Below are 22,282 nucleotides of genomic sequence, written 5' to 3'. Positions count from 1 at the left end.
GATACAAAGTATGGCTCCCCGGGGTGTCCTGCGTAGTAGGGCTGGGGACAGAGGTGCGAGGGCAGCAAGTAGATTTGCAGCTGCACAGGTCCGCTGGGTGAGCACTCCATTGTGGGGAGGAGGGGGACAAACCCGGTGCTGCATAAACAACTTCATCTCTGAGACCCCAGTAGTGGCTGAACCCTGGGAGGGGGTGTGAATCTCGGAGGGACACCCTGCTTCTCCCCCTCCCCCCATGGAAAGCCTGATTGCCTGGGATTGGGGGGCAGAGAATATGGCCCTTTGTAGGGTGGCTCTCTGTGTCCCTCGGAGGGGGGGTGTGTGTCAGAGGGTGGTTTTCCCTTCAGAACAAATGTATTGGTTACCATTTGGTGCCGATCCTCCTGCAGGGATGTGGCCCAGTGTCTGGGTGGAAGGGGGCAGAGGAGGTCTACATGGAAAGACATCAGTGCAGATGGATTAAGAGGACTCTCCACTCCTGTCTGTTGCCCGGTTGCCCGGCTAGATGCCTTTGGAGAAGCAGGGAGGGCCTCAGTAAAGCCATTTAAAGTGTAAATGCTAGATGTGGCTCTCACTCTTCTTCTCTCTGCCTTCTCCCCTTGCCCATCCCAAACTCCCGTAGGGCTGGAGTTCCCCTGGGGACCAAAACCCTTCAGTGAAGTTGTTGCAGGGCCTCTGCTCAGAAACAAGGGCCAGTCGCTGGACAGCACCGCTCTGGAGGGCTCTCACGTGGGGGTCTATTTCTCTGCGCACTGGGTGAGTAGCTGGCACCTCTCCATCGCAGAGTAAATGGAGGTGAGTGGCAGCTCTGTGGGAAGGCTCAGCCCTGACTGCAGCGGCTCACGTTAGATAACCAAACCCTGCCCTGGCTGGACTTTTGCAGGGGCAGCTGTGCCTGAGGTGAAATTCCCCTTCCAGGCAGCTGGCGGAGGTTGCACTGGTGACTTGCTGAGTCAGTGCCCCCGTCCAGCAGGCCCAGCCACTTGGCAGACTGCGAGACTGCCTGTAGGCCCCCTGAGAAAGCAAAGATCATGGGGCCTCATGGGGCTCCCTGTTCCCCCTGCTGAGGGAAGCTGTGGAGTGAATCGGGCCCATTGACTTCAATGAGAGCTGTGTCCCTGGTGTCCAGGTACTACGTGCTGCTCTGTGTTTTTCCAGTGCCCCCCCTGCCGAAGCCTCACGAGGGTCTTGGTGGAGTCCTACCGGAAAATCAAGGAGGCGGGGCAGAAATTTGAGATTGTCTTCGTTAGCGCAGACAGGTAATATCTGCTGTTTGCTTTGGAGAGCTCTGTGCTGTGCCGTGGTGCAGGGGCTGGAGGGGCGAGGCACGTCTGCAGGCCAGACTGGAGAAACTCATGGCCCGAAGCAAGGAGAGAGCTGGGAGTTACTAGAAGTCCAGTTTTGTGGTACATTCAGTTGCTTGATATGTGCCCATGGGGTGGAAGAAACTCCAAGTGTCAATGGATACGGCACCTGCTTTAAAGAGAGAAACCAATCGGGCCTCTCCCTCGGAGCGCTGTTGGATACACAGGAGACCGGGCTCTAGGTCTGGGGTGGGAGGGAGGCAGGACTGGACAGGGCTGTTCCAGATAATAAGGACCCTGCACCCCAACCTGGTAGCCTGAGATGGCTCTGATTCCGCAGTGGCCAGATACCTTCACCCTGCTGGCTCTGGGGAGAGATTGAAGGAGCCAGGGGAAAGATGGATTAGCCAGGGCAGGGGTGGAGTCAAGATCAAGCCCACAACCCTTGAGCTGAGCTTAACATTTTGCTCTGAGGTTCCTACATGCCCTGGATACAAGCCTGAGGACTGCGGGGCCCTTGAGCAGCAGCTGTCAGAATCGAGGAGATTTTCTCTTCTTGAAACTTGCTGCAAAATCCTTCTTTGGTAGAGGCGCCGGCTTTAAAATCAGTGTGGTCTGGCCCTGGGTGGGTGCGACTTGGCCTGCCCGTGTACAGGTGAGCTCTGGGCCCTGGGGAAGTGTCAGGCATCTGCGGGGCTGCGTATGGGCAAAGGGTTAAACAGGAAAAAGGGCCGCAGAAGGACGGTAGTGAGGGTGCATTTATCTGACCTCCATGTCCATTGCCTAGGTCAGAGGACTCTTTCAAGCAGTATTTCAGCGAGATGCCCTGGCTGGCTGTGCCATACGCTGACGAAGCCAGAAGATCGCGTCTCAACCGGCTCTACGGCATCCAAGGTAGGAGACGCCCCCAAGCCTGGCATGAAAATCACTCCTCCCCACTCCTCCCATTTAACTTTGTTCTTAAATGTCTCCTCTTGTTTAAATAAAACAAAAAAAACAGCAAAACAAAGGGCCTCCGGCAGAGCTCTCTTCTCTGCCGACCAATGTTCCTACCGTAACCTGCTAGCCCGTTAGCCAAAACGGGGCTTCAAAAGCAACCTGATAATTCCTCCTGGAAATTTGGAGCCTTCTGGTCTTATGTTTTATCCCTAATTGATTGATTGATTTTGTTTTGCTTTTTCTTTAAGGTTTCTCTGTTGTTTTCTTGCTCTTCTATGTGATAGGAACTCAGGCCATTGTTCTCGGTAGAGAGTGAGGAAGATGGCGTCTGATTTGTGTTAGTGACATGAGATTTGCATGTTTGATGTAAACCATGGCTTTGCATCTGCTCTTCCGGGTGTCAGTTCCAGAATTACCCAGGCCTTGGCTGCTGAGGTGGGGGGAGTGAGAGAGAGATTGTGTCTGTGTTTTTCAAGGTGTTCCAAAGACTTTGTGTGCTCACAGGAGCTCTAAATGTAACTGATGTCATGCACGGACCCTGCAGGAAACAAAGGACAGCACTGATCTCTCGCCTAGTGGGTGTAGGATGGGGAAGGATAAATGGGGCCATTAGCTGGCAGGGAAGTTTTCAGTATTTATGCATGTTTCCTCCCTGTGAGTAGGGGACTGAAGGGATTGATTTATGATGGGAGATGAAAAGAACTAAGGATAATTTGGATAAGTGATGGCTCAGGGGAAGTTGTATGATGACAGTCTGAGAGATGCAAACACCACGAAAGGAACGGAGTTGCCGAGGGTGGTCCGAGGTGCAGCTACGGGCCTGACCTTACGCAGGGTCTCGCAAGGCCTGACTCTGTTACACTAAGTCCCTTTTACACCACTGTGGCAGCATCCATGGGCCATAAAGTGGGTGTAAATGGAATTTACCTAACCCTGACTGTCACGTCAACACTATCCAAAGCGTTCTGAAAATCAGGAGAGAGTAAATAATTGGCTCTTTGCATCTGCACCAACAATTATTTCCTTTAACAAACTACCGGTAATCAGCTCTGTCTGGTCTGGCTTCCCTTTCTCACATCTATGCTGGCTTTCACGTTTCCAAACATGTCCATGAACCATACATTATAAACTGCCCAAATGTCCCTCTTTGGAGCTCTGCACACATACCGAGGCAGAATCTTGCCTGTAGCTGTTAGGTTATCCTTTGCAGACGCTTTGGGACTATACCATTCCTGGACTTTTAGCTGTTTGTTACTTCTCCAGGATCGAGATAATAGTTGAGTGGTTTAACCTGTAACCCACGTCTCCCAGTGTCCTGGCCAAATGATTGCCTCCCATTCTGTTAGCTCAGTCTCTCCTCCAGCTTATCCTCATTAGTAAACACAAGGGCATCCTGGAGGGATGTGGTGTTAAAATCCTCCTTGTCAAATGTGGATTTGAAGGAACTACTGCTGCAACTACCAATAGTTTATTACTCTGCTGCCTTATTATTGGCTTTTCTGGGTTTGTCTTGTTTCCCAGACCTCTGGTATAGTTGAAAACCCGTGTTATTCGTCAGTGATCTCCCTAGCTATATTTGCTGCTGTGTTTCCATTTTACTCTTTGAACGCCCCCTTGACACTCCCTCTGTTTCACATAAAACTCTGACAATGCTGCATTGCTCCCGGTAGTGCTCAGGAGCGCTGTGTTTGCTCTCTCTGATTCTCCTTAGTTTGTCATTCCTCCCTGTTTTCGAACTCTGTAGGGGCCAGGTAACCCTTAGCCAGCCCTGCCGTGTCCCTCTTCATTCCACAAGAGGGGAAGCCTGGTATGGCCCTTTCTCAGACGGCGGGTACCAGGCATGTGCCCCAGTAGGGTTTGCGTTTGTTTCACAAGTCTTTGAATGCCTCAGGAGCCCGTTCCCAGAGCTGAAATAACACAAGATCTTGTCTTCTCAAACTCATCCAGTTCCTGAGTGGAGCAATGCAGCGAGATGACCAGATCTCTTGTTATTTTGCTCCTGTAACTGGCTCCCTTTGGCACTGAGGAAGCCAGGGAAAAATGTAAATACAAATACTGAGTTACTGGGCTTTTATTTGGGTTTCCCTGGATGCCTTTCTCCTAATGTGGAGTCAAGAGGGTGAACCATTCCCACCTATAGTAACTTGCTTGGGTATCCAGCACTATGTATCTTGAGATTTATTCATTTCTTGCATTGTGGCTATTCAGAAATAATTCCCCATTGTGCACCCCATTCCCAAGTTTCATGTGAATTGCCTCCTTCAGTTCACTCCTCCTATGGAACAAGGAGCAGCGATGAATTTTATGAACAAATGGGGATTTTCTCTTACTAATTTTTATTTAGAGAGAGGTTTTGGATTGGTAGAAATCCCCGTTGATCCCCTCAAATCTCCTTTGGATTGGCAGTGATTATGGGAGATGCTGCTTTCCTTAAAAATCTGTCTGTCCATCTATCTAGGTTTACAAGGTTGCCCATCACTGTGGTGTCTGAGAGCATTTCGTGAGAAGCAAACACAGCAATCTCTCTCTTCCTGCCCAGTTGGGCAGGAACAATTTTCAAGTTATTGTAGGGAAATGTGTCCCGTTCTGGGCTCAGGAAAGCAAAACAGATGGGACAGCAGGTCCAATTGCTTTTTTCCTTTAAAAACAAAACAAACTTCTGCAAATGCTTCACTTAGTTTATCCATGAGACACAGAACTCTGCTTCTGATAATCACAAATCTATAACTAACAGATTTTTTAAAAACCCAGATTTTCTTGCCACTCATCTTAGAATAAGAATATTGTCAGATGTGGTAACAGAAAATTCTGTCACTGAGTTTTTGTAAAATGTTAAGTCACATGGGAAAGAAGAAAGACGGAAACCCCTCTTCTAGTGGCTAAAATCTAACTGATGAGTCCATCTGTCCTGTTCGTAATCTGAACTTTTATACGACACTTATCACCATGGCTCCTGATTTCATGATTGTATCTTCAAAGGATAGTTAATAAAGTCTGGCCAAAGGAGTTGACCCTTAAAAAAAGGTTGTTCTGGGAACGAGAAGAGGATCTGGTGGTATGTGTGAGGGATGTATAACGTAGGTGTTAGCAGGGGTGAAATATGTTTGCTTTTGGGTTTATATGCTGAAGATGCTGCCCTGGATACCGTTGGCTGTATCTCTGCAGATGGGATATGACTGCCATAGGATTGTAGTGGTGTCAAGTTTTGCTGGGCAAGGTGTTAAATTCTCTTTTCCTCCATGTCCCCTCCCCCACAGTTGCTTTGTGAGCTGACACACTAGCAGGGGAAGACCTGAGGACCAGGTGACAATATGCTCTGTTTTAAGCAAGGCAAAAAAAGGCTCTTTTGCACCACTGGCAGGGGGAGAGGCAATAAAAGTTCTTGTGAATTGTCCGAGTTGAGCAGCCATGCAGAGGGTGAGTCCTGTAGGAGGGAGATTACTGCCCTTTGCAGACTGAAGGGGCTAGTGCCTCCACACTGCTGGAGATGGACTGTCCTTGATGCATTTGCTTTAATTCTCTCCCTCTTCTGCCATGCTTCATAGAGGGCCTCTTCAGCCTTGACCAGAAGTGCGGCTTTCTGGGAGGGGTTAGCTCACGGGGGCCAGTTGTTGCTGGCTGAGGAATACCTGGAGCCTGCAGTCAGTGCATTTTTGGGGGAAACTTTATTAAGGTGAAGTTACAATAAAACTATTAATAAAAATATGAAATCGCCCATTACTTGTTATTGATTGAGGATCAGGTTAATAGTCAAAGAACCTGGGTAAAGAGCTCTCCTCCTCTGAGCACACTAAAAAGGGTGATCGTTCGTTTCCCCTTTTTGGTGCTTCTCTTGTCTACATACTTGGTGTGAAAGCTTTTCTATTACACGGACAGTCCATATTTGACTACGTCACAATTCCATTGTCTGTTTTCCAGTAAGGAGCAATACAAAGTATTTCTGCTAACAATAACAAGTACATTAATTTGTCATTCTGCTTACAATGTAGCTTCCTTACTGGAGCATTACGTGAACCGGTCAGGGGATGTCTAGGGGAAGCTGGATAAAATGAATCTGTTGAATAGTTTTCTCCCAAAACTGACTAATCCCTAGACACAACCATCACAAGTGCAAGTGTGTTCCTCTCTCCCTGCAACCCATCCACTACAGCACCTCTCTAGTAGCAAAAATATGAAGAATCTTAACTGGAGTCAAATACCATCTGTACAGTTACTTATACACACATTCTTTATGAGCTACCCAAACTGAAAATATCGATCCCCTTTCCTTTCCCACACAGAGACTAACTCATCCTGATCAATTTCTTTGTCCAAATCACCCTCCTATCTTTCAGTCTGCGTTGTTTTCTCATCACCATCTTTTTTCACTCAAAATTGTCTCCGTCTCAGAAACGGAACCTTTTGTTCCAGCTTGCTCCTTTGTCAACTCCTCAGACGTGGCTACAGGTCTAGATAAGAGCCTTTTGGTATCCAGATTTCACAGTAAAATGTTTGACTTGTAAGTATTGAAAATATAGGACCTTGTTGTTTACGTTGTTGCCTGTCTCCTGGTATGATTTCAAATCTGGACCCAGGAGCAGCTGTCTGGATTGAATAGTCTCAGCTCTTACCCACAACGAACAGTCATTTATGGGATATTTCTTACGGATGAATTCCTGATTGCTAATGAAAGTAGCAAAGGGATGGGGCCTCTGCAGCAGGAATAGACCAAAGCTGCCATGGTCTGGATGAATGGGTGTGATCTAAATTTCTTTTTCACCCAACAATTACTATGACTAGCAGTATTTGGGCTCTGGTCTTGTTCAAACCGAATCACTGCATATTTTAGTCGTTAAAGGGACACTGTCAGATTGAAAATCCAGAAATCCCCTTGTGTGTTTACCTGAAAACAGTAACTATTTATTCTTTTATCTTTTAGGCCCTGATTTTCTGGGTGTAGTTTTACACTTGCAGGTAATTCGATTCATAGCGTTTAGCTGTCTTGCTATCTGATCATGCCTGGAAATCAAGTGGAGGTCTAAATGCTATGAGCAGTGCACACTCATTGTCTGCAGATGCAGAATTATGCCATTAAAATGAGGCCAACAGTCCAAATCAGGCCCTTAGATTTCCCTAGTCAGCAGAGCTAATGTTAGATCTTTACCTTTGTAGAAAGGGAATCTCTGAGAGATGAGATTAAGTGACTTGCCCAAGGTCACACAGGAATGTCTGTTGCAGAGCTGGGAATTGAATCCAGTAAGTGTCTTGACACAGGACGTACGACTGGGAGTCTCAGCAGTGTCACATAGATCTGAAGGAGGAGATCAAAGTGCAGAGCGAGTTGGGATTGGAATTCTAAGGGGATAAAGGTCCCAGTCCTGTGAGATGTGTCACATCCTCTGTGTCTGTTGACGTCACTGGTCAGGGTATTCCCTTTCTCTCAGGTTAGAGCTCAAAGTGAGTTGCCCAGTTCCTCGCTCGCTTTCTGACTTGACCCGCCGCAGTTCTCTCAAATGCCATCAGGTGATGAATAAGCCCTTCTGTGATTCAAATAATTTTCTTGGCATAACCTTGGGATTTGTAACTCATCCACCAAGCTAGGTTAATGTGCTGTTCTTCCTGCTAACCTAGGGTGTGCAGCCTCAGTATGTACGAAGGAATTTAAAGCTGTGCTGTCTGGGGCTGGAATGAGGGGAATGTAATCGCTCGCTGGGGCTTGCAGGCATATGTCGAACAGACAAATGTCCATGGATTTCTTAGTGAAATGCTTAGATGTGTGAGTAGCCTGCTGTTTTCCACACATGTGCATGCAGGTCCAGGAGTGCGGCAGTAACTTCACTTGCTTTCCGCTACGTTGAAAATGGTTCTGGGGAGTCTTTGGAACAAGACCCTTGGGCTGAAATGCACAAGACCCAGCTGGGAGTGTTTGACTCATCTGAATTTGCCAATTCTAATTTACAGGAGGTTGCTGGGCGTGGGAGGAGCAAGACACTCAGTAGCAAATAGATCAATGCAAGAGTGGTGAGAACCAGACACCAAAATGCTGGCTCCATGACTCTCAGCAGCCCCGGATATTAAATTGTCTCTGTCCTTCCCTGTTTCTCTCTTGTGGGAGACAAAGAAGCATTTTTCCAGCGGAGAGTGCCACTGTCGGGTTATCTGTGAAGCCTTTTGAATTTCCAGAGCCTAATGTTTCAGCTCCCATCCACTCTGTCTTAGACAGGTCGAGATGGGCACCTGAAGCCAAGAGATCACTGAGCCTACAGGTCTCCTCCTCCTCTGTCACTAGACAGGTTTGTACAGCAGCTGTTCCTTCCTCAGGCTTCCCAAGTGGAGAGACCTCCCTCCACCCACTATTCATCGAGTCCCAGCTGCTGGTGGTTCCTATTGTTTTGGTAGCTGGCCTCTTCTCATTCCTGAATGGCTCCATTGCTCAAACCTTGCACTCCCATTTGAACAATAATCTCTTCCCCAGGCTGTTTGCTCAGCTCCCCCAAATGGAGCGGCAGGGCACAATCTGCAGCAGCATTTTCTCCAGCTTCTTGGAAGCTTATTAGCTGCTTTCCAACCCAGCAAATGGAGCTTGTACTGTGGGGGTCCCTCGTGTGTTTGAATGGGATGTTCTGGCCACTTCAACCGTGCCTTGGGCTTCCTTATGCAAAAAGATACCTGCCTTGATCTGCACGGCAACTACAAGGAGTCATTCATGGAACCTGTCTGGTCTGTGTGAGTTTCAGTGGTACCAAGACTGTGGGTCACATCCTCAGCTGGTGTAGATTGCCATAGTTCTATTGCAATCAATGGACCTAGGCTGATTTATACCAGCTCCTGTAGCCTTGGTATCATTGACACTTATGCAGACTGGACAGTCATCTTGTTAATTGGGCAGCCATAAAAATCAAGGCGGTGAACGCTACAGGGTCCTGTTGTTTGAAGGATCTGAGCATTAACATTCAAACAGGGAGCCAAAACTCAGGGCTCTTCCGGGACTGGGGGAAGTTAGGCCAAACAAGGCTATGGCCATGTCTACACTACAAAGTTTTACCGACACAGGTTACATTGATCTAAAGCTGCCATGGTTAGTACATCACTTGTGCGCGTACATACTTGGCTCCTTGCGTCAGCACTGCACGTACTCACCAGGAGTGCTTGCATCAATGCACAGTGCAGTGCACTATGGGTAGGTGTCCCAGTGTGCAGCCTGCCTCCATCCAGTGCACTCTCTCGGGAAGTGTTGGCAATGCACGGTGGAGCAGAAACAAGTTGTGCAGGGGTGACCAGGAGCAACTGTCTGCATCCCATAATGTCATCTCTAGCCCATCATTTTTGTGTCTTGTTAAAAAAATCCCATGAACCCGCACAGCCTTCCTCGCTGTCTGCCATCTTTGACAGAAGCATGGAGCCTGCCGAGCTCTGACCTATTGTCATAAGCACTGCAAGAACAGCACACACGATCCTCCGGTATTTGCAGAGCCATAAGAGGAACTGAATCAGCGGGGAGCATCATGACTTTTTGGCAGATAGATTGCTGTGGGACATGGCAAGAACCAATTCAAAGGTGTTGGTGGCATTCACAAAGCAGCTGCAGATGGTGGAATGCAGCTTTTGGGCCTGAGAAACATTATGATGTGGTGGGATCACATCACAGTGCAGACTTGGGATGATGAGCAGTGGCTGCAGAACTTTGGGATGCACGAAGCCACATTCCTGGATCTGTGTGCTGAGCTCTTCCTAGCCCTCCAGCACAGGAACACCAGAATGAAAACTGCGCTGACAGTGGAGAAGCAAGTGGTGATTACACTGTGAAAACTTGTAACGTTAGATTGCTACCGGTCAGTAGGAAATCACTTTGGGGTTGGAAAATCCGCTGTGGGATCTGTTATCATGCAAGTGTGCAGGGACAGTAATCAATTCCTGCTACGCAGGACTGTGCCTCTCTGGAGTTTGCAGGACATAGCGGATGGCCTTGCAGCAGTCGGGTTCTCGAACTGCAGTGGAGCAACAGTCAGCACGTGTGTCCCTTTTCTCCAGAGTACATCAACAGAAAGGGGCCTGTGAATCGGGTTCCTCAGAGGTATCCATGATGATCAATGTGGGTGGGGGGCCTCTGCCAAGTATGGCATGAAGCTCTTCGTAAAAGTGGCAGGTCTGCAGCTCAGCACCGGATTGACTATTCGCCACCTTGGCCTTCAAATATGCCTGACGTAGTTCCTTGGCTTTTATGCGGTACTGCTGCTGGTGCTTGTTGTACCCTTCTTCTGCATGCCCCATGCAATGTGCTAGGACATGTCCACATTTCTACAGCTGGGCCATAACTGTGCTTGCACAGACTGGATCTCCTGGGCCTGAGGGGAGAAGAGGATCTCCTCTCTGCTCCAAGCCGGGTATGTAGCCAGCAGGGTGAGCCGAGCAGTTTCACGCAACAATGGAGAGCTGCTAGATGTGCTCGCCAAGCTGGACAATCATGGTTCTGGTCTCTGTGGTCCCTGAGCTATGGTGTTCACAACTCTGAGCACAGCAGTCAGTGTCCGGCATTGTGGGACAGCTGCTGGTTGACGTAAGTAATGCACTGTCTACACTCCCGCTGCATCAACCTCAGTACAGCTACCAGGCTCAATGCCACTGGGGGAAGTGGTGTTACTATGTGGGCGAAATGGGCCGCTTACACCAGTGGGAGACAAATTTAAGTGTAGACACGTGCACAGATAGGTCGACACAAGGCAGCTTACATCAGCCTAACTTTGTAGTGTGGACCAGGCCTATGTCTACACTTTAAATGGTACAGCAGCACAGCTGCAGTGCGGTAGGCTTCAGTGTAGACACTCACTACAGTGAGGAGAGGGGTTTCTGCTGTAGTTAATCTACCTCCCCAAGAGGCGGTGGCTAGATTGACGGAAGAATTCTTCGTCAACCTAGTGCTGTCTCCACCAGGGAGTTAGTTTGGCTTAACTATGTCTCCCCGGGGTGTGGATTTTTCACACCCCTGAGAGATATAGTTATGCCAGTGTAACTTAGTCAAGGTAGCAGGTAACTGAGGAACTTGCCTGTTTTCTATTTAAAGGCATTTGAGGATCTCAGGGCTGTTATGTTTAACAGTGCACTTCCCTGCTAGCAGAAATGAATAGTTGTAGTTAAAGATTGGTGGTCGTGATCGGGTTTTTGGGTTTTTTCTTCATCCGTTGATGTTGAAATGTGCTGAATTCACAGGCCTGAAGACTGAAGTTCTCAGACAGATCAGGTGCAACACGAACAGTACTGAGTGAAGCAAGCTTCTTCATAATGCCCAGGGCTCTTCAATCTCTGGGGCTTTTCTGTTAGTATTTGGGGGCTAGTTGGGAGGGTGAATCTTATGAAGTGCTGGAGTGAGACCTCAGATCACTGAACAGCTGTCAGGCAGTAACAGCTTCCAGTCGCTACCACTCTGGCTGGATTTGAATTGGCAATTTGCAGCAAATCTCCATTTACTTCACTTCGTTTTACACAGGGCTGAATTTGGCTCTTAGAGATCAAAGGCTCTGTATTGCACTGCCAATCCTCCAAGTCAGTTTTTTCAATTAAGCTGTATTTTTTTATAATTTGTCCTGCATCATTAAGACTGAGCTAAGTCCAGCCCTTCGTAAAAAGATAAAAGTCCATTGAATGCACTGAAGTTGCACTGGCTTGCACCAGGGCTGAAACTGGTCTTTTGGAGTCTAAATCCAACCTCTGTTTGAATTTCTGACAATGAGCCTGTTTGCAAATACCACTTGCGGATAGGGATTCCAGTCCTATCCCACAACATAGCCTTGTGCCAATAAACACTCTCCCACTCGGAGTCCATACGCCATGTGTGTGCAGACACTTTAAAATGCTCTGCTGAATAAAACGTTTGGCTAGACTTCGCAGAAGTGACCTGAGTGAGCAGTCCAGCACAGCCGGGGGCACTGCGCCCTTTGCCCTGGGGACTAGGAGCAGAACTTGCCTTTGTTTTTGCAGGACTTTTGTAGAAATGAAATATGTGCTCGTAACCTCCAGGAAGACTGTTCTTTAACACATCTGCTTCAGCCAGGCGGGATGAATTAAAAGATCTATAAAGCTGCATCCACAGCAACTTAAGTGCACTAATCCATGGGAGAAAAAAAATCTGTTAACAATTGTCAGGAGGTTTTTTTACTTCATTTCCAAGTGCTTGTTTTAATAGACTTCCCACCAGCCTTTCCCTGTAAGACTGACCTTTCCCAGCCATACAGCTGTGTGGAGAATCATACACCTTTACCTTGGCACCAGAACCTTCCCTCCCTCATCCCTCAAAATACCATCATGATTAGCAGGATCTCATATTAGTTTAGGGTGACCAGATGTCCTGATTTTAAAGGAACAGTCCTGATTTGGGGGCTTTTTCTTATATAGGCACCTATTACCCCCACCCCCGTCCTGATTTTTTACACTTGCTGTCTGGTCACCCTATATTAGTTCCAGAATGTTGGGACATTCTTGATGCAGCTCTGTTGACTTCCAGGAAATGTCTGTGATCAAGGATGAATCTGGCTGGGTTTGTGTGGCTATATACATTTATCGGACTCTCCCACTTTCCCTGGTGTAGGGAAGTGTGTGTTCTCCCCACTCCCCAAGGTAAGAATTGATCAAAGGAGTAACATGTGATATCAGTCCTGTAGGAGGAGGAACAGCCAATCAAAGTTCTGCTCCTGCACTGTTGGAGTTCAGTAAGGCATTTTGCCATTGATTTCAGTGAAGAGAAGGGCTGGGTTCCAGGTTTCCTGCCACAGAGATCTGCAGGCCAGCACCAGCGTGTTAGGGGATCTCTCTTCCCTCCTGTTTTTGCTAGGGTGACCAGATGTCCCAATTTTATAGGGACAGTCCTGATTTTTGGGTCTTTTTCTTATAAAGGTTCCTATTACCTCCCATCCCGTCCTGATTTTTCACATTTGCTGTCTGGTCACCCTAGTTTTTGCAGACACGCTATTCCCTTGCAAGCTGATGCCTCTTTCATCCTGAGGTGAAGATTGCTAACTTTCAAAGAGCAAAGCACACTGCCAGTGACTATACTTCTCTTAGCTAGCTTGGGATACTACTGCTTCAGCAAAATACCACCTGTTCAGCTTGAGTTTGGTCTTTGAGACTTTGGAAACTGACACCGGGGGGCGAAGAGGAAAGTATAATTTTGATCTTGGGCCAAGGTCATCAAGTGCCAAGAGCCTGGTCTCAGCCTTACATCGGAGAAGGCTGGAAAGCAGCAGGGAGCATTTCAGGACTGCATTAGGCCTCGTTACATTTCAGTGAGCTTGATCAGGCCGCATGGAACGTGTAGAGACTCAGTGAGGTGAGTTTCAGGTTTCGCTGTGAAAGTTTCACCCACTTTGGGCGTGGAACTAAAAAGGGCTGTGAAATGAGCCCAGCGCTGTGTAAATTACTCAGGACAGAGCCGTGGGAAGGGAAGCTGGGCCCCTGCAAGATTGATAATGACACTCTCCTGATAGCGTTTGTGGCTGTGGCCAAGAAGGAACTCATCCCACCCAAGGGGGATTCTGCGTTTCCTTTTGCTGCAATCACACCCAGCTCATAAATCACAGTCTGCCGAAACAATGCCTGAGAGCAGGGAAAGCCGAGAGTTGCACGGCCTGTTTCCGTAACACAATGACGGTTCTCAGCCTTCACTCTGGGAATTCGTACCATCCGTCTGTCGGCAGCCTCTTCATGAGACCTGTGGTTCCCCCTCCCCCAGTAAAACACTTTCCCATCAGGCTCAGAAAGGGGCTGCAGCCACGTGTGGGACAGGCTCTCATCCCACTCCCCCATGCTTGGGACTCAATCCTGCAAGGTGCTGAGCACCTGCCATTGGCATTAGCTTCAGTGGGAGTTGAGGGCATTCAGCACCTGGTGAGACTGGTCCTTAGGCAAGTGACCAGCACTTTCACTACCTCCAGAGCCAGAGTCCCGGACAGTGAAATCAGTCTCCATACAAGTGATGCCTCCAGGATGAACTTTCTGCTCCGAGGACCTAAAAGCAAAAGTGACTATAAACCGACACGAAGCAGACTACGCCGAACAGCCTCATTCCACTGCCTGAGCAGAACCAACAGCATAAATGATGCAAGTCAGACTGGTCTTAGCAGATTCCTTCAGTGTGTGGCAGTAATGCAGGAAAAGAAGAATTGAGGGAGGGGAGGGAGATGTTCTTTTAACCATTTTAGCTATTGATTAGCAAAGCGAGGCAGCTGGAGCCTGGAACCACTGCTTATAGCACCTAGTGCTGGGTGCTCCCCTGTCTGCTTGCTGAATCCACCACTCCTCTCCTAGACTGTAAGCTCTCTGGGGCAGGGGCTATCTTTTCCTTCTGTGTGGACAGTGGGGGGCCTTCGGTGCTCTGGTGATACAAATAACCACTAATGCTGCTGCGCAGGGTTTAAGTTTGCACAACAAGCAACTGTTGGAGGGAACCATGCACAGCTGGAATTTAATGTGCAAGCCCATTGGGAGAGTGTTTCGAATAGCCTAGTGGTCAGCTGTGGAATAATGAAATGTGAAATGATTGCCTGTGAAATGTATTTGTAATCTATGAAATAGTGAACAGCTCTGGCTTCTCGCGCCTGTGAACTGCCTCTTCGATCCCAGGAGCTACCTAGATGTGCCATGTTGGAGTGGGGCATTGTGGGAGAGCTTTCTGCTGGCCCTACATGAAGGAAGCAATGCTCTGTGACAGCTGGGAAGCAGGTGGTGGCCTCAGCCTGACTGTTGCCCTTTGCCTATTCACTGCCCCAGTGGAGCTGGGAGAGTGGCAGCGGGAGACAATGGCCTGATGTGGAGAAAAAAGAGTTAGGAAGAAAAGTCAGGGGATGGCTCTAAATAAATAGTTTCCCCTTTAAAAGCCTTGTCACGTACCTTCATTCCCCACCTGTGCTGCTGCCATGTTTGGCACAGTGCTTTTGTCCCTGGCTCTCTTTAATTCTGGCCTCTGCTGGAAGGTCTCCTCTGCTACTGCGTGTTCTCGTCAGCGAAGCTTTAGAACGTGCACTGCGGTTCCCTGTGCTGCATTCCAGCGTCCCAGAGGCAAGGGCCCGTGATAGAGGTCCCACAGCTAAGAAAACGCCGGCCAGGGCATTAATAAATACAAATAATGCACTGAGGCTTTATGAGCTGAAGTCCTTTCAGGACTGCGCTGCCTCGCTGCAGGGGGCGGGAAGTGTGTTCTCTCTCTGCTCAGTGGGGATCCATAGTAAAAATCCGTAGTAAGCTAATATAGTTCCTGCTATGCAGCTGCTTCTCAGACATCAGGCCTTTTGTCACATTGTAAACGTCAGCAGCGTACATTACTGAGGCACAGTCTGAAGTTGCGAGAACGCAAGAGCATCTAAACCCAGTCGCGTGTGTGTTAGTTTGGGACGCAGCCGTAGTCTGTTACGACGACTGAACAGATTATCTTCAAACATCTTAAGGACTGTGACTTTCTGAGGTCTTGCAATGCCACTTATCCCAGAGCCTAGTTTGATAAGTTAATGGCCACTGAATTGTAAGGATTTATAATGGAAATAATTGCACCCACCTTCCTCCATAGATGTTGTGTAGGGCTGCTGTGCACTGCACGGCCATAGCCCATTGAAGTCAATGGAAAGACACCCGTGGATTTCTTTGGGCTGTGGATCAGGCCCTGAGCTGCCATAATCTACCCCAGAGGTGGTTGCATTTGAGGTACAGCTCAACGGTTCCTGTACATAACATATGTAGCACCGTTCACCCAAGGATCTGAAAGCACTTTACAAACTTTAAAGAAGCCTGGCAGGAAAGATCCCTGTGTGGGATTTTTATCTTGCCGAGCAGTGACCAGATCCACCAAAGACATAATGACGTGTCCCCAAGTTCACGCGGCGAATCAGTGGCAGAGTGAGGACAGAACCCAGGAGTCCTGCCCCCTAGCTTTCCTGCTTTGAGTGCTAGACTACACTCCCCTCGCAAGGTCAGACATAGAACCCAGGAGTCCTGACTCCCAGACTCTAGCCTGCACTCCCTCACTTTGGGAACAAAAGTAGAAACATGAGAGATCATTTGTTTCACCACCAGAATGGCAGACGTGAATACAAACTCTTGTCTCATCAGCTCCCCAGCCTCCTTCCTCCTCCCCATTTGGTTATTGTTGTGCCTGAGCCATCCCTTTGTTCTTCCTCTGCCGCAGGCATCCCCACGCTTATCGTCCTGGACGCCAAGGGAGACGTGATCACGCGGCAGGGGCGAGTGGAAGTGCTGAATGACACTGAATGCCGAGAGTTCCCCTGGCATCCCAAGCCTGTGCTGGAGCTGACAGACTCCAATGCCGTCCAGCTGAATGAGGGCCCGTGCCTCGTTCTCTTTGTAGGTATGGAGCGCTGTTGATTTCTTTTTTTTTTAATTCCTTCACTTATTCTTTGGGTTTCATCAGGTGGGGGTGGAGGAGATATCAGTGGGATGCTGTTCAGTGTGAAGTTCTCCTTGGCAGTGGAGCCAGCAAGGTACTAGATCTCTCTCTCTCTCTCTCTCTCTCTCTCTCTCTCTCTCTCTCTCTCTCACACACACACACACCCAAAGCAGTGTCTGTGCCAGCCATCCTGCTCGGCTTCTGCATGAGCCAGGGCATTATGGGTACCTATCCCATAGTTCCCAGCACAGCTTCCAGAAGCCGGGCTTTATAGAAGTAGCAATGTGCCTTTGGAGAGATGCTGTACAATTCAAGTGTTCCTGTGAGAGCCATGGAAATCAGTGTTTGCAGCACTGGAAATGCATCACAGTGATCCATGTGCTTCTTGCACCTTTATAGAGCAGAAACCTTGGGAGCATCAAGTTTCCAAAGCTGCGGCAGACTCCAGGGGACACTGTGCAGAGTGGTCACTGGAAGGGGTGGCAGGAGTGTTATGGGACTATGTGGAGAAGCCGGGTTTCAAGGCTGCAGCCTCAGTGTCAGCACATTGCCTACGCTAGCTCCTCAGTGGTGCATGGGCAGCCTTTGCTCTGAGCAAGGGCAGCTGCGTGATGCTGACCATACTTGTGAACCATCCCAGTCTCTTGTGCATGTGAACCCAAGGTGTGTTCCAAGCAGGGCTGGGGCTAGCAGTGCTAAAATCCTCTAGACTGGAGCAGGCACAGAGAGTGGTGGATGTGCAGACCAAGGATTATCTTGCCCTTCCCAAAACCCTGTGTTCACCCCAATCCACGGAAATGAGGCTCCTTCAGAAAGGACACTCCCACCCCCAAAAGAAACCCGCATGTGAGATTCAGCATGACAGGCATAGTGCTAGGAGCTGTTAGAACAGGGGTTCTCAAACTGGGGGTTGGGACCCCTCTGGGGGTCACAAGGTTATTACATGGGGGGGTCACGAGCTGTCAGCCTCCACTGCAAACCTCGCTTTGCCTCCAGCATTTATAATGGTGTTAAATATATAAACAAGTGTTTTTAATTTATAAGGGGAAATTGCACTCGCAGGCTGGCTGTGTGAAAAGGGTCACCAGTACAAAAGTTTGAGAACCACTGTGTTAGAACATGCGGTTGAGTTACACCTGATTTCTTCCCTTAAAGTTGCGATTCTGCAAATAATGCTGATCTCTCTCTGTTTGTGACACTTGGCTGGATTCTTGTTTAAACAGCAAACAGTTTCCAGAGCTATTCTCTACTGTGTTTGTGTGTGTGAGAGGGAGCTGTAGGTGTGGGATAGGGGGCGCTATGATGTATTTTGTACAAACAAACTCCATCCCCCAGGGTATTATTTGTATCTGAATTTTATTGCCTGCAGGACCAAGCATGTGGAGGATGTTCTTGGGTCACAGTATCCCAAAAGAACTCCCATGGGTAATGACAGATGCATTTTGGTTTGATCTACCTCTGCTCAAAGCGTTCAGACCACAAACCTGCTGGAACAATCAGGGAGGAGTGGAGTCACTGATCATAGCAAGAGAGACCAGTTCTCTCCTCCTCTGGGGTAGAAATAAGAATGGTCGTACTGGGTTAGACCAATGGTCCATCTAGCTCAGTATCCCGTCTCTGACAGCGGCCAGTACCAGAGCTTCAGGGCGAATGTAAGGAACAGGATATTTTTGGAGAGATCCACCCTGTCTTCCCCTTCCAGCTATTGGCACTCAGGTTTAGGGTCGCCCCGAGCATGGGGTTGCATCCCTGACCATTTTGGCTAATAGCCAGTGTTGGACCTATCCTGCCTGAACTTACTGAGTAATTTGTGAACCCAGTTATACTTGTGGCCATCACAACATCCCATGGCAATGAGTTCCACAAGTTAACTGTGCGCTGTGTGAAAAAGTATTTCCTCTTGTTTGTATTAAACCTGCTGTCTGTTAATTTCATCAGGTGACCCCTGGTTTTTGTACTGTGGAAAAGGGTAATTAACACTTCTATTCACCTTTTTCCAGGCCATTCATGGTTTTATAGACCTGTCATGTCCCCCCTTTTCTCTGCTGAACAGCCATCACCTTTTTAGTCTTTCCTTGTGCGGAAGCCATTCCACACCCTTGATCTTTGTTGCCCTTTTCTGAAACTTGTCCAGTTCCACTACATCTTTTTGGAGATGGGGCGACCAGAACTGCCCACAGTATTCAAAGTGTGGGTGTGCCATGGATCTGTATAGTGGCATTATGATATTTTCTGTCCCGTCCCTAAATGAAGTGTAGTGTTGTAGTTATGCTGTGGGATGGCTGTATCCAGGGGCAGGGAGGGATTAGGGGGAGTTCCCTGCCTCTTCCCATGCCCTTTGTCATGGAGAGCATGCTTTTCCATAGCATTATAATATGGCTTTTGTACCTTCACTTTTTTCCTTTGCAGCCTTGCTTTTGACCCTGATTATTTATTCAGTGGAGCCCAGCATGGACGTGAGCGCAGAGCGAAAACTCTCTGACCCCCGCTCTTTTTCCTGCCTCCTTGCTGGGAGGAATAGCTTGATGGGCTCTGTGTGAGTGAGGCTGTCACTGCACAGACACACACCTCGGAAGTTATTTTTATCTTGCTCTGAGTAAAGTTTGTCTAGCATCTGTTGGCAAACGATGTGCGGGGAGGAGACTTCCTGATGGAGATTGGGGGCTCCCTGTGAAGTGCTAGGGGATGCTCAGTCTCCGGTCTCCTGGATGTGATTTCCTCCACCCACCATGGGACAGAATAACCCCACCATGCTATTGCAATATCATGCCGCAATCCTACAATGGCAGGCGGCTCTGTGTGGCACTGCACATAATCACTGTCAAACACTCTGATTATCCTTACAGGATGCAAGAGTGCCAGGTGGAAATTGAGGCTGGTTAGCAGGCATCAGAGCAGACAGGGATCCTAAATCCAACCCACTGAATTTTCTAATTTAACTGAAGAAGTGGTTTTTTTACCCACAAAAGCTTATACCCAAATAAATCTGTTAGTCTTTAAGGCGCCACCGGACTCCTCATTGTTTTTCTAATTTAAGTGAATCTTTTTAGTCTCCAGGTATTGCCTAGACCAGTGCATCTCAACCTATTTACCATTGTGGGCCGCATATGCAGCTCTCTCTGTGTTCTGTGAGCCACATCCACACTATAGAGATACACTACCTGTATGGCTGTCACATGGACCACAGCTGTGTGCAGGTTGAGAACTACTGGCCTACGCTGAGGTTGTCATGCACAATGCAATTGTCGCTCTAGCAGTTCCAGGGAAGAGGTGGCATTTACAGAGACATCCCATGTCCTTTCACATACCCAGCATTTTAGGAGCAGTTTCTGCTCTGTTTAATGAATACTGTGCTAGCACTCTCCATCCAAGCCTCTCCAGACACTCTCTGAACACTCATTAAGTGTCACAGCCATCCTGCAAAGCAGGAAATTAACTCCACATTTTACAGACAGATAAATGAAGCACAGAACAGCGAAGAGATTTGACCAAGGATACATAGCAAGTCAGTGGCATTGTTAGGAAAAGAACGCAGGAGTCAGTTCCCTCAGCGCCTGGCTCCAGTCACTAGATGCCCTCTTTTTGAAAGTCCCCAAGTCAGTTAGATTTACCAGTGTTTTGAAACAGAGAATCCCTCATTTGGGGGCATCTGGATAGCAGCGACTGTGCTTTATTTTATGATCCTATAGCTTAATGATTCAGCTCTGGAGGAGGGTGATACCCGCTAAATAATAGGAGCCTCTGGGCGGCTTCAGGCTCTGGAGAAAGGGCTGGGATCTCTAGGCCTTTGGGGGAGGGGTTCTAGGCTGCAGCATTTGGTTCAACGGAGCGTCAGTTATGAACAAGTGACAAGTTTATGGGGTAGGTTGGCCGCAGCACAGAGAGCTGAGTTGGAGTTTAGCCAGTAGAGTTTGTGTGTAGAAAATCAATCACAGTCCACCCCCATCGCTGTCTCACACACAGAGACACTGCAGATGACAGCTCTGGAAGCTGTTCTCTGTTTAAACAAGCAAGGGAACGGGGGGAGCGGAGAAGCTGTGTCTGGTGGGCCATGTCTCTGTTCAAGGGCAGACAGAGCTCCCTGCTGTGGTGGGGTGGGTGTTCTCTCAGCGTCACCTCCTGCCAGGTTCATAGCAGCTGGAGGGTTAGTCTTGTGCTGGCAGCGGGGCAGTCTGTGCCGCTGAGAGCTTGGTGGTGGCACAGTTACCAAGAGGCATGTCCGGGGGAGTTTATGGTGGGGCTGTTTTTTCCTTTGTTTTGATGCTGAAAGCTGCCCCACATCGAGATCTTTTCATCTAGCTGCTGCTCAAGGACATGTTGTGTCTCTTCCTTCCAACCAAGCATTGGTACTTCATTCGTGGCTGGCGTTGGATTGATCTTCTCATCCCTTTCCACTGCACCTCTGCCAAATCCCAGCTCGTTCCATAGGGCTGCTGCTGTAGAGACTCACAAGTGGGTCATCCCAAGGTGGACAGACAGTGTCAGATCAGCGTGCTCTCTGGTCTTCAAATGGCTGACTAGCTTCTCGGGGTGTGTTTGGCCCTGCGCTTCAGGGGAGCAAATGCTGCAATGTTTTGAGAGCAGGAGCTGCTCCGCCGGTAGGATTTATTTCCCAGGCTCACATGAAAGTACGTTTCAGCTGTTCCCTAATTGCTACAAGGCCACACTGGCTTTGAAGTTGCTGCCACGTGTTCTGGCTCCTGTTTTCTGTATGGAATAAAGCCTCCCGTAACACAGTGTCTTTGGATCCATTTGATTGTAACCTCCCTCTTGTGTTGCCTTTTTCTCTCCCGCTGCCCGTGCCCTACAGATTCAGAGGATGACGGGGAGTCGGAGGCAGCTAAACAACTGATTCAGCCGATAGCAGAAAAAATCATTGCCAAGTACAAAGCCAAAGACGAGGAGGCGCCACTGCTGTTCTTTGTGGCAGGAGAGGTAAGCGGGAGAGGAACTTCCTTGGCTTTATTTCTTCTGCTTTTTACATTAAGGGCCCGATTCTGCGGCTCTTAGACCTGTAATTCCTATTGAGGCCGGGAGTTCTGTGTGGGGCAGGGCTGCAGGACCAGGATTTTTATCAGCTACACAAGCATCTGCTTCTCTTTGGAAAGTAATTTGAGGGACTTCCTGCACGTCTTGTGAAGAGTGAGCTGACCTCCCACCCACCCCGGAGCACCTGCCCCCGACGATCTCCTGGCACTTTAAAGACATGAATGAATACATGAATGTAGTACTGAGGAGAGTTGGCAGTATTTCAAAGGGACACTCTTAAGGGCCCAAAAGCAAGATATTCCGCTGGGTAGGAAAGATAGAAAATGTGGCAAAAGACCAGCTTGGCTTAACCATGAGATCTTGCATGATCTAAAAAATAAAAAGGAGTCATATAAAAAATGGAAACTAGGACAAATTACAAAGGATGAATAGAGGCAAACAACACAGGAATGCAGGGGCAAGATTAGAAAGGCAAAGGCACAAAATGAGCTCAAACTAGCTACAGGAGTAAAGGGAAACAAGAAGACTTTTTATCAATATATTAGAAGCAAGAGGAAGACCAAGGACAGGGTAGGCCCACTGCTCAGTGAGGAGGGAGAAACAGTAACAGGAGACTTGGAAATGGCAGAGATGCTCAATGACTTCTTTGTTTCGGTCTTCACCGAGAAGTCTGAAGGAATGCCTG

General features: G+C 48.5%; 1 protein-coding gene across 1 annotated transcript in view; it reads left to right on the top strand.

Moving 5' to 3' along the window:
• NXN (nucleoredoxin) overlaps positions 1-22,282 on the top strand; it is a 100,738-nt gene that overhangs the window by 65,216 nt on the left and 13,240 nt on the right. Inside the window, exons 3-7 of the mRNA XM_044993372.1 lie at positions 623-756; positions 1,159-1,259; positions 2,092-2,198; positions 16,390-16,569; positions 21,419-21,543. Coding sequence (XP_044849307.1) covers positions 623-756; positions 1,159-1,259; positions 2,092-2,198; positions 16,390-16,569; positions 21,419-21,543 — 647 coding nt within the window. The remainder of the gene's footprint in view (positions 1-622; positions 757-1,158; positions 1,260-2,091; positions 2,199-16,389; positions 16,570-21,418; positions 21,544-22,282) is intronic.

Source organism: Mauremys mutica, chromosome 19, assembly GCF_020497125.1.
Source record: "Mauremys mutica isolate MM-2020 ecotype Southern chromosome 19, ASM2049712v1, whole genome shotgun sequence".
In the NCBI taxonomy this organism is placed as follows: Eukaryota; Metazoa; Chordata; order Testudines; family Geoemydidae; genus Mauremys; species Mauremys mutica.
This window is presented reverse-complemented; position numbering and strand designations above follow the sequence as displayed.